General features: G+C 34.4%; 2 protein-coding genes across 4 annotated transcripts in view; both read left to right on the plus strand.

Annotated features, from left to right (window-relative positions):
- Positions 1 to 14,057, plus strand: part of LOC145662288 (ecdysone-induced protein 78C-like) — a 435,634-nt gene extending 421,577 nt beyond the window's left edge. For all 3 annotated transcript variants that reach the window (XM_081727699.1, XM_081727698.1, XM_081727697.1), the window contains 3 exons: positions 1,596 to 1,775; positions 4,805 to 5,007; positions 10,041 to 14,057. In XM_081727699.1, the coding sequence (XP_081583825.1) occupies positions 1,596 to 1,775; positions 4,805 to 4,996 (372 nt within the window). In that variant the 3' untranslated portion in view covers positions 4,997 to 5,007; positions 10,041 to 14,057. The remainder of the gene's footprint in view (positions 1 to 1,595; positions 1,776 to 4,804; positions 5,008 to 10,040) is intronic.
- Positions 14,058 to 14,311: 254 nt separating this feature from the next.
- Positions 14,312 to 14,809, plus strand: LOC145663033 (protein GVQW3-like). Its single transcript, XM_081729172.1, has one exon. It carries the CDS (start codon positions 14,312 to 14,314, stop codon positions 14,807 to 14,809), a length of 498 nt encoding a protein of 165 aa, XP_081585298.1.
- Positions 14,810 to 17,693: the final 2,884 nt, after the last annotated feature.

Genomic DNA, 17,693 nt, shown 5'->3' on the forward strand with positions numbered 1-17,693 from the left:
TGCTAATTCAATTTGTTCAGGTAGCCAGTCTGACATGAGCGAGAGTTACCTTGTTAAGATAATACATGTAATTATTGATTTCGTTTCAACAAATTATTATTACTTTAAACAATTATATTTATTATTACTGCTAAAACAAGTTGTAGTAGATATTTCCATGCCTATTTAGACAATGACTAGTACAATTTTATTTCAGGACAAAATGTTGAAAATTACAAATTATCTTACTTTTAAGTCAGAAATTTTGTCTTGATAATCAAGATAAATTACTTTGTCTGAATAGCAAAACAAGAAATTACATATATTTTGTGTATACACTACTAAATTTTAAAATACCACATATATCACTTTTCCACTTCCCGATTGGAGTGAAAAGGAGTATTGAAACCTTCCTAAAAAGTTCACGAGACGCAACTGACCCCAAGAAGAAGAAAAGAATTTGAGTTTGTAGTGGAAACATTGTAAATTTTTACAAACCTATCGTGACCAAATAAACTCATGCTCCTTTATACTTATTTCAGAAATTTCGAAACACTTTCTTAGTGTATACCTAGTACAACTTTTGTACCTCAAAATCATAGCATCTCAAATATGAACAAAATTACATATAAAAATAATCACGAAACTTCCACAATCTGAACTACGTATTTTCAAAAGAGTTCACAAAAGTAAACTTCATTCATATATTAAAAAAAAAAAAAAAAAGAAAAAAAATCACAGAACGTAACCTAAAACATGTGAATCATTATAAAGCAACTGGTGCCCAAATATAACATCTTGCCCTGGATATCACTAAAAATGAAACCCACTTCTTTTGAGTAGTGCTCTGTTCAAAAATCTTATCATTTATGTTGGACTTCTTCGTCGATCTCGTTGGCCACCTCATAGTCTGTTATAAGAGAATCAAATCTACGATGCTGACCCTGAAAGCTAGATATTAACAATATAGGAACGGTGGTAATTGGCGTGGATGGTAACCAGAACTTCGAGATTCTACATAATGGTGTCATGGATCGTTTCATGGAGAAAATTCTTCCCTAACTTGAAAATTGTAACACCTTAGAAGATCTAGACATTACATATTAGTTGAAAAGCACATGTTTAACTGATTTCTGAATATAGGTTATGTTTATACCTAAATTTTCAATTTGCTCGTAGAGTCTTTCTATTTCAACTATGCCCCTTCTGGCGCTGCTGTCGATGTGTGTTTTTCCCGTACTTCCCTCGAAAGAGGAGAGACAAATTGCTGGATGCGGAAGCGTTGCCACAATGAATTATTTCACGGACTTCGCTGTGCTCTGCCTTGTTAGCCATTCTAAGGAACCTACGATCTTCACTCGCCACGACCAAACGAATGAATGACAAATTGGCAACATAGCTGAGGTAATTCACTTCTTTTCCCCTAAGCAAAGGGAAGGATTTCTCCGTCAGAGGGTGGAGGGGTGCGACCGGAATATGTTTCGCATATTTTCTGAGGGCACACCTGAAATAGACAAGCTCTAACTATTTTCTATTACTTATTATTTACTTATCCTCTCTATTTCTGCATTATGTTTGTTGTACTAATTATGTGTTTTTTTATTTTTATTTTTCAGCATGAATTTGCATCTTCCGTGTTTAATTTTACAACAACGTTCAATAACATGAATCTTAACGACACTGAAATTGGCTTGTTCTCTGCCATTGTCCTTCTCACTGCCGACCGGCCTGGTATCACTGACCATAAGCACGTTGAACAAAGCCAAGATCAGCTCATTGAGGCACTCAAGTTACAGGTAAGAGTTTTCAGATATTCCTCTTGTAATTATTTTTGCAGTGGCGTACTTTTTTTCAAATTTTGTTGACTCTGTTGTAAATGATTAAAGTTGTACAGCACTGTTATCAGATATAATTGTTTACCACTTGATGCTTTTAGTACAATGATTTGCATCAGGATGTTACAAAATGTATTTTAATAAGATTATTTGGTACAGTGATAACAATAATGATATAAAGGGCTTCTTTTCATTCTATTACAATGTTCATTTTCATCGATCGAGCATCTTTCACTTATTACTTGGTAAGCAATCCGTCGATTTGTTTGACATAGCTTTCCATATTTCCTGGTCCTTAGCCAGGTTTCTCATTCACTTCTTTTTTGAGTTAGCAACCTTATTATTGGTGGTTTGACAGCTTTCCATATTTCCCCATTCTGATCCGGATTTTTCATTTACTTCTTCCTGGTCAGCAATATCTCGATTGGTTTGACACAGCTTTCCATGTTTCCCCATCTTCAGCCAAACTTTTCGTTCAATTCTTCTAGAGTCAGCAATATCTCGGTTCGTTGGTTTGACGTGATTTTCTATATATTCCCATTCTGAGCCCGACTTTTCATTTACTTATTCTTGAGTCAGGAATATCTCGATTAGTTGGTTTGACGTAATTTTCTATATATCCTCATTCTGAGCCAGATTTTCTATTCACAAAATCTCGATTGGTTTAACGCAGCATTCCATATTTCCCCATTCTGAGCCTGACTTTTCATTTACTTCTTCTTGAGTCAGGAATATCTCGATTGGTTTGACACAGCTTTCCACATTTCCCCATCCTGAGCCTGGCTTCCTATTCACTATTTCTTGCGGCAACAATCTTTGGATTTTGGTTTGACGCAGCCTGCCATATTTTTCCATCCCGAAGCACTTTTCACTCCCTGCTAGTAGTGTTTTCTCCCTACACTTTGTGCTACTTGCTCTGTATATTTCCATCTTGTCCTTCCTGTGGGTATTTTTCCTTCTCATACTTTCTCCATAACCAAAACCATGATTTGTACGTGTCCCATAGTTTGACCAATTCTATTTCTTGCTTTCGAAATGGTCTTCGGTAGAATCTTTTCCTCTACTATAATTTCTAATATTCTTTTAGTTCATTACCTTACCCATCTAATTTCCATTATTCTTCTTTGAATAAAGAGTTATGATAAAGTCTAATGTTTCGCTTGGAGTATTGTATTGTATGAGGCAGAAACATGGACATGAAAAAAAAAAAAAAAAAAAAACTTTCGAAATACGAACGTGGAAAAGAATGAAGAAAATAAGCTGGGATCGAACAGAAAACAAAGAGCAAGTGGTAGTGAAGTGGGTGAGAAGGACCTACATGATGTATGATGTGATCTAGAAGATGTGGTGGAAGGAGAAAGAGGCTACAGTTGACAGAAAGTATTAGGGCAAAAAAAAAAAAAAAAAAAAAAACCTCTATGAAGACGAATAGGTTAGTTGAGAACCTTGGCTTCTCAGGCAAATGATCTTCCAATAATAGCAGATTGCCTAGGATGATAATGGTTTATAGTATCACCTTTCGGAGCTCCCATTCTTCGTTTTCCTTCACCTCGCAGAGTTCATGCTCCACGCCCTTATAATTCCATACTCCGTCAGGGTGTTCCAAAATGATCTTTCCAACTTTGATCGCGTAGAAGTCAGATGTGCATGATCTGTAGCACGCAGGATATCTAAGCGATATTCTAGTTCCATCCACATGCGGCCTAGCACGTCCTCCGTAACGTGTTCAAGTGCTGCGCCGATGCAAACTCGCAATGCCTGCAGATCTCGCACTGGGGATCCACATCCTTCACAAAGCCCCAAAGAAAAAAAGTCTAGTGAGGCTAGGCAATGGGTCCTCCTCGACTAATCCAGCAACTTGGAAATGTGTCGTCCAAAGCTCTCCTAACAATCGCGAGCCAGTGAGAAGGAGCACCGTCCTGCTGCAGCAGGATGTCAGGATGCAGATTCCACCTGTGGAAGGGCAAACTATTCTAACATGTCCAGATAAACAGTCACGGTGATTGACAGCTCTACAAAAAAGTCATGACGCAAACTACATGTTTAGCTTTGGACTGTCACTCACAATTCCGGCTTACGTCGGGTTTCTTCGAGCCTCATATCCGCATATTGTGTCGTTTTACCATCCCGAACATGAAAACACGCTTTGTTCAAGAACATCACCTTTGTGAGAAAATCTGGGTCCTCGTCAATTTGATTCAGAATCTTAATTGCAAAGACCTTGCGCTCTGGCCTGTCATCAGGTTGAAGCGCATGCAGCAGCTGCAACTTGTAGGCATACAGCTTCAGTCGCTTGTATTGCACTCTGAACGCCATGGTCGTTGATAGCTGCAACTGTCAAGACGTTTTACGGATTTATTTGGTTGGGCTCCAGAGCACCCGTTCCACATCTGCCTTCACTTGTGCCTCGTCCTCTTCATGACACTTCTGGTTTCCTGGAACCTCATGTGCCACTGCGGGATTGTCGGACGTGGTGAGTGTATGCTTCTGTAACGCGTCCAGAAGTTCCTCTGGAGCTGGGTGGCAGATTTCGTCTATAAACAACATTCCAAAAACTGTGCCATCTCCTGCGAGGTGACCATTTTCGTCAATGCCTCACCTGCAAAGAAAGAAAGAAAAACAAAAGAAATTAGAGACGAGATTTGTTGAAAGTGTTGTATAGAACAAAACTTATGTGTGTGAACATTATGCCGTAAACCTCAACTTTCTATCCATCTCCATTTCTATCTTATACGCGATCAAAGTTATGAAGATAATTTTGAAACACCCTGTATGTATTTTCAATCTTTCCTTAAGTTGTATGGCAATATTACCGGCCCGAAATAGTTTATCTTCAAATGCCTTCTTCGCTTATTCATGTTAATCTTATTTTACGCATTATAACTTTGATATGGTATATTAATTTCCATCATCTAAGTTTTTATTTTAGAAACTGTAAATTGCCACTGCTATTATCACTAATAATAATATTAACCTTGTGTATTTTTCAGGTTGCGAGAAACCATGCAAGCGAAACGCATTTATATCCTAATCTTCTAATGAAACTGCCAGAATTACGAAATTTAGGAGCGAAACATTCAGAGCACCTCCACTGGTTCCGTCTCAACTGGGCAAAGTTAAAGCTTCCCCCGCTATTTGCAGAAATTTTCGACATTCCAAAATGTGAAGAAGATCTTCAGTGATAAAGAGAAAGGTTTGTAAAACGTTTAAAAAAAAAGTGCATGGTAACGCCTTCTAAATTAGAATAAGTAAAATAGTTTTAATATTGGAAGTGTTAAATTATATGTTTTCACCATGATATTTCATTTCGTCATTAGAAACACCATCGTGTAACTGTACTCAGAGTAACGAGTCGACTGCTTGCAATTACATCCTATAACACGGATGCCAACCTTTTTAGGTTTGAGGGCTACTTTTCATTTCAGAAATCTCTAATTGACCACTTATCTTAACATGGTGTGTATATACTAACATAAGTAGTTTGTAGTATTCTAATGACATGTTTTTCTGGCGCCCTCTGAAAGCAAATTTAACTTTGCTGACTTCATTCATATTTCAAGACAATACCTATATATACACGTTACAGAATACGATATACCTATACATGTACGACGGGGAGAATATGTTTCATTTTGGGCACAAAGGGTTGAATTTGGATTTAAACAGCATCAGAAATGTTACTGTTCTTCTCAGCGACCCCGAAAACTATGGATTCAGCACTAATATCGGTGATTTTCGATCATTTTTATGTATCTCCCCTCCTCCTTTCCAAGTTGCGGGACTGAATGTGGATTTAAACGGCATCGAAAGTGTCATTGTTTGTCTCAGCGACCCCAAAAACTATGGATTCGGCACTAATATCGGTGATTTTCGATCATTTTTATGTATCTCCCCTCCTCCTTTCCAAGTTTCGGGACCGAATGTGGATTTAAACGGCATCAAAACTGTCATTGTTCGTCTCAGCGACCCCAAAAACTATGGATTTGGCACTAATATCGGTGATTTTCGATCATTTTTATGTATCTTCCCTCCTCCTTTCCAAGTTTCGGGGCCGAATGTGGATTTAAACGGCATCGAAAGTGTCATTGTTCGTCTCAGCGACCCCGAAAACTATGGATTCGGCACTAATATCGGTCATTTTCGATCATTTTTAAATATCTTTCCTCCCCCTCCCCTAAGTTGCACCATCAAAATGATATGATAAAAACCGTCCTAGGCCCGAACCTAATCTATGTTGAAAATTTGATCGAGATCCGTCATGTGGTTTAAGAGGTCCGAAGTCACATAGCCACTTTCATTTACATATCTATATCTATATCTATATCTATATCTATATCTATATCTATATCTATATCTATATATATTATTTGAATATCTACGTTAACTGTTTCCATAATTATGCCTCTTATTATTTTTCTTCACGTCTCCTGGTTAACTCATTACGACTAAAAGCTTCCACAAAACTGGTAAGGATTCACTTCAGAAATACTAACCTCCAGAGAAATGCACTGTAATATGTGTACACTGTAGCGAAGTCAGTTGGATTGCTTGTGCCACAATTAACCTAAGGTCACTTTCCACCAGCATTATAGTCATATCGAGTCCAGTCTTACCAACTTTCCAGATGTATCAATATTCCCATCTGAAAGCCATTCTAGAGTGCTTCAGATTTGCAAGTAAGGTAGATCTTATACTCTTTGAAGAGTACCAATTAATTTCTAGTTGTGTTTACTAGCCCGCTAGATGGAGTCATAAAACAGTGTGAGTGATCGATACACACAGTATGACACACGCCACCAAGGACTACGTCTCATGACTTGATGATTGACTAACAGTGATCGATACAGACAGTATGACAGACCACAAAGGGCTACTTCTCATGACATAATGGTTGACTAACAGTGATCCATACACACAATATCACACAGACCACCAAGAGCTACCTCTCATGACTTGATGATTGACTAATAGTGAGATCGATACAGACAGTATGACACAGACCACCAAGAGCTACCTCTCATGACTTGATGATTGACTAACAGTAAGATCGATACAGACAGTATTACACAGACCACCGACTCATGACTTGATAGTTGACTAGCAGAACTTTCTAGTTTTGAGGGCTACTTTTCATTTCAGAAATCACTGGCAATCTACTTACCTGTTCATTAGCCCGCTAGAGGGAATCATAAAACAATACCTTTTCAGCAATTTCTTGAATTTTAGAGTATTTTTCTCGATTTCCATTAAAGCAGAAAACATATTGTATGATTTCATACCCTTATATGTTACACCATTTTGGTACATGTTGCTTCTATGTTCATTCATGTAAAAATAAATCTCTTCTGCGAGTAGTATAAATATGTACATAATACAAAATCTCCAGAGTTCAATTTTGTGTACACTTTTACATAATATAAATATAAATTTTGTAATGGTAACATATCAAGATCTTTAATCAGCTGTCAACAGGAAAATCTACTTTTTTGGCATAAAATCGTGACTACTTTGATTTGTAATTGAAAAACTATGCTACTCTTACTACTACTACCCTAAAATATGATACCAGAGTTGGTTGCGTAATATAAGGTCTCATTTGTTGTTAGATTATTGATTGATTGATTTTGAGTTTTACGTCCCGTTCAGCAGCGAGGCTATATGATACGTGGATCTACTGATTAACGTGGAATCCGAACCACATGAGATCCCGCCGGGAATCGAACCCGGGTCTCCCGCGCCATTGTTGTTAGACTATGTTTTTTCTAAGAGTTCTTATTGCATAACGGTTGGAACTTAATTTAAAAGGTACATTATTTGTATGCTTTTCCCAAGCAAGATTATAGTTAATCGTTAATCCTAAAAATGACCCACATTTTAAGTAGTTCATCTTTTAATCATTAAAGCAGAAATCAGGAGTAACCGAAATGTTCCTGCTCTGACGAAAAATCAATGGACTTATTGATATTTAATATAAGATTGTTACCAAATTTTCATTTTCTCCAGTTAACAAAACACTTATATCGTCTGCACATAGTGTCAATTTGGCTAAATCGTTCACATACAGAAGGAACACCAAAGGTCCCAACACAGAACCGTGTGGTACGCCATGAATAATGCATCTTTCCCCTGATAAAAATGGTTGAAATTCTGGTGGTTGATTGCAAATCTACACAACTTGCTTACAATTTGAAAGATTAATGTTTACAGGCGTCGAGCGACATATTATGTAGTTACTACTGCACATGTTATTGACTGACAAGCTTTAGAAACAGGCCACTTTTGTAAATGAGAAAGAACAATGAGGCTAGAATTTCGACGAACTATTAAATAAGGTAGTGTTTCATTGAAAGAAAATGAAAACGTTTTCAGCAAGACAACTATATTAACTTGTTTGACACAGGTTTATTATTATTATTATTATTATTATTATTATTATTATTATTATTATTATTATTATTATTATTATTATTATTATTATTATTATTATTATTATTATTAATGAGGTCTGTAAGCTTCAATTTAAAGTACATATCCTCTAATTTCTATAACTATGTTTCTTTTACACGCTTCTTTTCTTCTTTTACTTTTTCCCATGTTGCACTTTACGTATTCAATCTTTCAAAGCTGCGCAAGTATACAAGTATACATAAAGATATTCAGTATGTGTCCCACATACCACCCTAGATATGTTCAGATACAAATACTGATAAGCTGTAGAAATATCAACCAATTAATGTTAATTGCACGGTATGTAGAATGTTAGATATTTTAAAGCTTCATAAGTTGGTCTTACTTACATGACTTTGCGTCTGACTAAAAGCTGGATACTATTTCTAATTGCTTAAGTTAATCCCTTTTCTACAGCTTTTCTAAGCATTTCATTGTATTTTAATGCAAGCCGTTTCAAGACTGTCTTCGCGTCTTTACGTACTTTTTACTCATAGAGAAGTGTTAACATTTGGTAATTATTTATTTTATTTTATTGGATTTGAACACAACAGGTTAGAACTCATTTACAGTGTTCATACATTGTTTACATTATTTTTACAGATGCTCTACATTATTACAAATTCCTTTTACTATATTTTTCTTAAACGTTTCTATCTTACAACTTAAATCAATTTTTTTTAACTTTTTTACTTATACTATTATAAATTGACCTCATTCTCCATGTTGGCAACTTCTGGAGTACATTAGTCCTTGATTTTCTGGAATAAACTATATCAAAGTTATGAGGTCATGTGTTTCGAGATGGAACACATGAATATGAAAAAAATGAAATAAATTCGTTCAGTCAACTTTACCATTTAATATTTAAATAAAGGAATACCATATCAAAAAGAATTCTTCTTTGTTGTAAACTCATGATTCCAAAATTAGTATTTAGAGAGTCATTGCTATCTGTCTGTGGGTATATGTGTGTTGCTTTGTACGTTAGATGCCTTAAAAATTTTGATTAATTTTTTTTCCCCCATTTTTCAATATTACTTTTGTAGAGCGGGTTCCAAGTAGTACTTGCATATTCCAGTTTGGAACGAACATAGACTTCATTAAGTCTTTGAAGTGTTTTAGTTTTTCTGAATTCTCGCTCAATTCTAAGTATTAACCCAAGATTTCTATGCGCTCCATTAATGATCTTGTCAATATGACAATCGAATGTTAATTTGGAATCACATAAAATACATAAATCCCTAACTGTTTCCGGAGTTGGTAGTATTTTCTTGTCAATAGAATATGAAAATTTTGTCGGTACTTTTCGTCTTGTAAACGTCATTACTTCACATTTGTTAACATTTATTTCAAGTAAACTTTCCTCACACCACTAAACTATAGAGATGAGACCGTGTTGGAGCTTCTCACAATCATGAATAGATTTTTTTCGAATAATAAATTGTTAGATCATCTGCAAATAATAGTTTATTTGAATTTTGTATGCTACCGGGAAGGTCATTAATAAATAGTAACAAAAAGCAAGGCATTAATCCATGTTGTCCTTTTAGCGTTTATTTCTTGAGATATTTCGGAAAACTGTTGCTCCCGTCATCAGTTCAATATATAGCACGTGATTCATTACGTTGAAGGAAGTCATGGTTTCCCGAAATATGTCAAGAAATAATTATTAAAGGCGCAACATTGGTGAACGTCGTACTTTATTTACTATTAAAATAAGTTCCAGATGCACTCTATTACATTTGGTAATTGTTACTTTTTGTTATTGTTTTCCAGGACCAAGCCATATTTGTTTCCTCCTTCGGTGCAAACTCTTTGTCTTTCATCGCCTCCCGTTTCCTGCCCCCCAGGCTTCACCAGTTGCTGCTGCAAGACTCAAGAAAGGAAAGATGGTGACGTCAACATCAAATGTTGATGTCTTGTGTGTACCGTATACCTTGGATAAGATAGAAAAAGACAGAGAGAGTGAGCTAATGTGTTAAGAATGTGTGCATACATGGTCGAATAAGCAATCCTAAAAGTGAGTTCTGTAAGAAAAGAAAGATGGCCGATCATTTGAATGAATTGCAACTTAAGAATTTCAAAAGGCAGTAACAACTATGAGGAATAAGGTGGATAAATCAGGAAGAAGGATCACAGAGAACATTTTAAAAGGAAAAAAAGGAAGATAGAAGAGGATGCCGAAAATGTGAAATCCCAGTGTTTGCGAAAGAAGGCAAATTTCAAAAGCTCAAAAAAAGTATTGTTAGTAGGAAATGAAACCCTGGTGACGCAGGGGACGGAAAGTGAGTCAGTGCTCTCTTTGCTCAATGGTTAGTGCAGGTTGTATTCAAATGCTATTCCCTGTTTATATATATATATAATAAAAGATAAATAATTATAAAAAAAAATAGACAAACAAAATGATATTTTAAGAAAAGAGACACCTTTTACCGTGGGTGGTGTGCGTAATTTATTATAAAATGAATGTTGAGAAAGTCGTTTTCGATTGTATCTTTTTTCTTGATTTTTTTTTGTCAGAATCATCCCTCAAACTTGAAAAGCCGTTATATGCTATCATTATATAACTAAACACAACATATCATAACGTTAAAGCTATGGTAGAATGAGATATTTTTCTCTATTGTCTCCTTGACTTAAATTGTATATAAATATATATATATAGAACATGCTGTGTTAAAGAATGAAGATAGTTATATATCTATATACAAGGTAAAAAAAGAGTAACTATTCTACAAGGAGATCAACCATTGTCTTGTATGTAAAAAAAAAATCATATCAAATATACATAAGGGTTGTTCAAATATTCCATCACATCATGTGTTCATAAATGTTACTGATGCAAATATAATACTCAGAGGAGAAAAAACAACTGACAAACAAAAAGCGTATAGTAGAAATGAATAAGTTGGTAAAAAAAGGTATGTAGTACTTAAATAAAAAAAAAAAGACATATAAACAAACAAATTGAATGGAAATATACTGTAGATGCTGTGATCGGATCACAGGCACAAGAAACAGGTGTTTGTATCCTGAAAGTACAAAAACTGAATACTTAACTTAATTAATATTAATACTAACTAACACGAGAGAGATTTTTCTCGCAAAAAAACAAAACAAACAAAATAAGGGAGTGGAGCGTGTGTATATACCAATGCATATCATATTGCTGTCCAACTTGGTGGACATTTCTGTTGTTCTGTATATTTGACACCAACATACATCTATATAATGGAACTTCGTTTTTTTATGTTTTTTATTCTTTCTAAAGAGAAAAAAAAACGCAGAAAATGGATAACTTTTTTGTGTTTAGTGAGATTTCTTAGCGTGTTTCTGTGCGCACGTGTGAATGGATGAACGTACAACATGTGAAAAGAGAGAGATTGTCATTATTACTATTATTATTACATTGTCGATTTTTATACTGCACACACTTTACACTGTATTTTTTTTTATTTGGTTGGTTCTAGCTTAGGGAATAAATACTATAAAATAAATTGGATGTTTGTCTGTAGTGCTCGCTGTAGCAGTTTTTTTTAAAAAGGAAAAAAAGCAAGAAGTAGAAAGTGAATTTTCAGCTTCAGGGGCCAAATGTACTGAAAAACACATTTTTATCTTTATTTTTCTTGCCTATTTTGGATCTCTCCTCCCCACTCCCTGTAATAAAAAAAAAAAAAATCCAGACTATAAACTTTCCCAGTAAATGTTATGAAAAGATATATATATGTATATATCTATACATTACTATAAATTAAATAAGGTTCGAAATCGCAACAATATGGTTTGATTCAATTGGTTGCTTTCGTATAGAGATTACAACTAGCAAACCTAACTCAATTTCTAATCCAAGTTGATTAGTATGCAGTTGTGGATCTAGGTAAAAAAAAAAAAAAAAAAAAAAAAAAAAAAACTGGGGGCAGGCAGAACCCAGACTATGATAGATATAAGTTTACAATAAATTTTCAAAAATATATATAAATAATAGCTTAAATTTTTCTGTCACTCAGAAAAATGGGTGGACTAGGCGCTCCCGGCCCCGGGCCAGATCCGCCACTGTTAGTATGTTAGTTGTACTCTCACAATTCGCAGAAATGAAAGAAAACTTAAAAGTTTCTTTTTAGAAAAGCAATTACGAGAGCAAAAATTTATTTGGTAGATAACTTAGTTTCATTAAAAGCAATACTTCAACCCGGTGCGAATTTTACCAATATTGTTCCAATGTCGAATCATATATATATATATATAGATATATAGATATATTTATATAAATAAATAAAAAGATGTGTTATATATAATTGTAAATATAATCTTACCTGTTGTTTATTTTTTAGATTTATTTAATTACGTCAAAGAAAGTGTTAATACAAGAAAAGTGGAATATCAGTTATAAAGAGGTGCTGATTTGTTTTGAAAAATCACATGAAAGTCTATTAAAAAAAAAAAAAAAAAAAGTTCAAAACATATTACTGACTGTTACCTATATTCTAGAGATTTTTAACTTTCAGGGTATTGAAAGATATGTACTTGAAAGGAAATAACAATATAAAGCTGTTGAGATTTTTGAATTTTTTTATCTTTAATTATGGTACTTCATAGTTTTTTCTAGTATAACTTGAAACAATTTGTTTTTGCTTTCCTTCACTGTCCCAATATACGTAAAAAAAGATGGGAAAAACACTTAAAGAAAATATATATATATATACGGAAAAAAGTAACTATTATAGAACAGAAATCAGTTTTATTCAGAGAGAACAAATACGGTTATGTGATTTTTAAGAATGAATATAATAGTGTATTGTGCTCAAAAGATGGATATTTAAAAAGAATAATAAACACATTTTTAACAGGGTGTATGTAATTTTTATGTTTTCAAAGGCAGATGAATATATTTATAGGTGGGGTTTTACTTAAAGCAAAAGGCTCGTAGAGTCTTGGATATAACTGTTTCTGGTGTAAATATTAAGTATTCTATAAATATAAATATATATATATTATAAGAAATAATAAAAAAAAACTAGTTGTGGACGAATCTCCTTGCCAATTAACAGCCGCTCCTGCTCAACCTGAAAACCTCAGTACTGTCCCACGTTGTGCTTGCGAAATACTATAATTAAGTTAAACATTTCTTCTTCCCTTCTGCCCGGTAATGGAGATAAAAGCAAATTAAAATAAATTCATGCATTGTTGACATTCTATTAGAGTTTTGTCTGAGTATGTTTCAGGCAGTGATAGTATGTTTTACGTGGTTAAATGTGTTATTACTCATCATAGGAGTTGGCTGCACAAAAGTTTGTGTCATTCCTGTACTGTATATATGTATACAGACGTATATATAGTGCTGGTCATACTATATATATATATATTATAAATATAAATACATATATATATGAAAATTAGATTGACCTGTTGTGCATAATTAGCTCTTGATCATAGTTGATATATTTTTCTTACTAAAAGGAGAACACTTCAATCTTTTTTTTTTCAGTGAGTGTTGACTGAAGCTACGTAGAAAATGTATCTCCTTAAAACTTTTAATGTAAATTTTCTAACTAAACGCGAAAGAAAAATAAAAAAGAACAATTAAAAAAATGTTCATTCACAAATGCAAAGAAAAAATGTTATGTTTTGTTTTTATTTCAGGAAGCTTCCATGAACCTGCATTGTTGGTGTAATCATTTTAAGAAAAAAAAAAAATGCACAAAATCTTCCTTGTGCCCTGTTGTAGTATTGTATTTTCTTTATTTCCCTGAAAAAAATGCATAGCAAAAATAAACGGGGTTGGAATTATTATTATTACTGTTTTTTATTTTCTTTTACCTGAACTATTCTCCAATAAAAACTTAGGTGTATACGAGGTGAAGTCAAAAAGTAAAGGGACTTGCAATGTCTTGCACTAGGATTTGGTAACACTGGAAGTATCCAGCGCTGAATTAGTGTCGTGTGCAACACTTCTATGCAACATGTCACATTTAGTCCCGCGTTAGTCGTTGGAGTGTATCAGACTGTTAAACATGGCAGCTCCATTGTCGATCTGCACCAAGGAGGAAATGAGGACAGTGAGTCGGTTTTTGTTTGCGGAAGGTGTTAAACCTGCGGAAATTATTCGTCGAACGCAAGCGCAGTATGGTGACAACTGTGTATCGCGAAGTAAGATCTACGAATGGATAGAGCGTTTCAAACAGGGAAGAACTTCTTTATGTGGTGAGGAAAGATCGGGCAGGCCATCGACGTCAACGACGGAGGACAATTTGAAAGTCATTGACGGTATGATGATGGAAAACAGACGAATCACAGTGGATGAAATCGCCAATACTTTACATATCAGTCATGGTTCAGCGTATTCCATCTTACACGACAGGCTAACTTTTCGGAAAGTGTGTACAAGGTGGGTTCCAAAAGAATTGTCAGCGCAGCATAAGGCATCAAGGTTGGACATCTCTCGTAAACATTTGGCCTGTTATCGTTGCGAGGGAGATGGATTTTTACAGCAATCGTTGCAATCAATGCAGAAGCCATTGATGCGGTGCAAAATTGGTTACAAGTGAAACCGATCCCCCTCCCCCCCGACGGAATAAAAAAAAAAAAAAAAAAAAGTGAAACGCTGGGAAAAGTGCGTTGAAGTGCAGGGAGATTATGTAGAAAAATAAATGTGTGTTTCAGTTTTCTATCATTAGAATAAATATACCTTTTCTCAAAAGTCCATTTACTTTTTGACGACTTTTCGTATTTTCGTCTGATATCCAATCTTTGATACTGAAAACGAAGACCATTCCTTTAAAGCAATATATTGTGCAGGTGGGGGATCTCAGATGACTGCTTAATGAGCCTTCATAAATTAGTATAAAATTACTTAGAACTAAGGGATGTAATTGGGGATGAAAGCTGACAATCATCCATGCAACTTAGTACCCGGCTATTTGAAGCGATCGCAACGCGTTTTTATTGCTCATGCGTACGCTTGGAATACGCTAACCATGTATTTAAATGTGGATGGCTAATCACAAACGCGAAAGCAATAAAAACGCAGAGAAAACGTCAACTCGAGCGTATTTGATGCGTTTCGGAACAATAGACCGCCTGCTGTTTAAAAGATTTCAAAAGGAAGGAAAAAAGGAAAGACGTGTTGCCAGGCTGCTGCTTTGAAGGTGCTTTGTGCAGAGTACTGGAACTCTGTTATTATAGACCTATACTTGGCAGAAAAGACCTGGAAACCCTGACTGGCTCACAGCATGATTTATAACTCTGGGAAAAGTAAAGTTACCAAATAGCCACCTTGGTCGCATTCGCTCTAGGGGGTAACGCTTTGAAAACGCATTCTCAAATAGCCATACGCTTAAGGTATGAAATTTATGATTCAAATGCGTAAATAAAACAATGATTATAAAATTACGAAATACAGTTTAGATTAGGTAGAAGATAAATGAGGAAAAGTGATTAACAGGAAGTTAACTCAAGGAAAGATTAGAGCACTTGCTTATATAGTTTACACGGAAACAATACGAACTTTTTTTTACAGGAAGATCATGACCTGTGGGTGACATTATTCAAGAGAAAAGCTCATACAGATCTCGATTAGCTAATACGAAATTGTTCTCTCAAAACTGGCTAGTTTTTGAAATTACCATACTGGCGTAAATTATTTTGAATAGCTTTAAACCATACAGAACATAGCGGTAATAAAATATGTGGTAGGATTTTAAGAATATTAGACTTAAGTACACCTATCAAATTACATTCAGCTTCTAGCCTTTCAAGAAATGTACTAGCTGGAATATCATCAGAACGACCACTAAGTTTAAACATTGATCTTATCTAAATTTAAAATGGGTTTTAGACTTTCTTAATTCGCTAGGATTTACGTAAGTGTGTAAATCCGCTGTATATAAGCATCCCGCTGCACATGAGCATCATTATTCTGTAGCGGTCTTCTTTCTTAACCCTCACTCTGAGAAGTGGAATTCATGTCTCCTATTGCAGGGTAGTATCTTTTGTATGCCTAGATTCTTCACAAAAACCGGGTTTCAATTGTACTACGTTCGGTGTCTGCTACGTTCACAAGATTGGGTTTGCCATCTACTGCTTCAAATTTCTCCTTCAAGGCTTGAACTTCTTCCTGGAGTTTTTGAATTTGATTTGAGTGATTATCCACCTGTCTCAGTTGATGATATATTAACCTCTTCAACTCTAGTATTGCTAACTTCTTCTATTTGAAGATTAATTTTAGAATTTTTGTAGATTTTACTTTTGTTTCGTAGTAAAATATAATCCATGGTGGCTACCAAACATATGAGATAATTTTACTTGAACATCTAACTAATCCCAAAGGTTCCTGGGTACTACAAACCACCAAAAGTTATGTAACACAAAATTAACTATTGCTGCCACAGTTCGATTAAGCTTATTTTAATTACCACCAAAACTTACTACGATAATTATTTCAAGAAATTAAACTATTTCTTGTTCCGTGAATACACTGTACTTACTTACTCAGTACTTATAATTTCTTCACTGTAATTTTATATATATACATCTATCAAAGATGGCGTCCTGGCTTATTATATCCTTAACAGCATAAATGTGCAAATACGGTCACAAGATATGTTATCTCAGGTACCGGACTATTGTCCTTAACAGCAAAATTAAAAAACATTGACATCTATCTACTGTAGATATATTGTTCTTGTTCTTGTAACCATATATAGAGGTTGTACATAGGGGGAGATGCTCGCACCGTAGTAGTTAACACTGCTATGGCCCTGGAATTACTGAAAAAATAAAAAAAATGATAAATCTCTACTAAAGTCATTGCTTAATGCACATTTATAACTCGTTGCGTCCAGTAAAAACCTTGAAGAAGATTCATGTTGCGTGCACTGAAGACGAGTCCTCAAGAGAATAGTTGAACTTAGATAACTATGTTAGTAATGATCTTGAAAATTATCCTAGTGGGGAGATGAAAAATGTCAAATGGATTTCAGACAGTTCTCTGGTGATGAGAGTGATGCATAACAGGACATATATATCGTGAAGATTGTCGAGCAATATCATGTTTCCACTGAGGATTGAGTCAGTTTATTATTATTATTATTATTATTATTATTATTATTATTATTATTATTATTATTATTATTACCACTACCACTATTATTATAATTATTCATTGGTGGTCTTGCCTTTTGTATTTTGATAAGCTTTAGAAGTCAAAGTGAGAAGAAAGAAAGAAAAAATAACAGGCGAAGTCGATATGTCAATATCTAGAAGCACTCTTGCCAGATACATTATCAAATGCCTTGAAGTTATTCTTGTCTTTTTTTATTTATTTTTATTTTATTTTATTTTTATTTTTATTTATTTATTTTTTATTTTTTAATTTAAGGCATCCACATAAAAATGAAGAGTATACTTTCATCTGGTTTAGTAGATTTAGGG

The sequence above is a fragment of the Thermobia domestica genome, chromosome 10 (genome assembly GCF_964235325.1).
Source record: "Thermobia domestica chromosome 10, izTheDome1.hap1.1, whole genome shotgun sequence".
Taxonomy (NCBI): domain Eukaryota; kingdom Metazoa; phylum Arthropoda; class Insecta; order Zygentoma; family Lepismatidae; genus Thermobia; species Thermobia domestica.

Bases quoted from the DNA above. Each gene is read 5' to 3' on its own strand.
- LOC145663033 (XM_081729172.1), top strand. From the start codon at position 14,312: ATGAGGACAGTGAGTCGGTTTTTGTTTGCGGAAGGTGTTAAACCTGCG.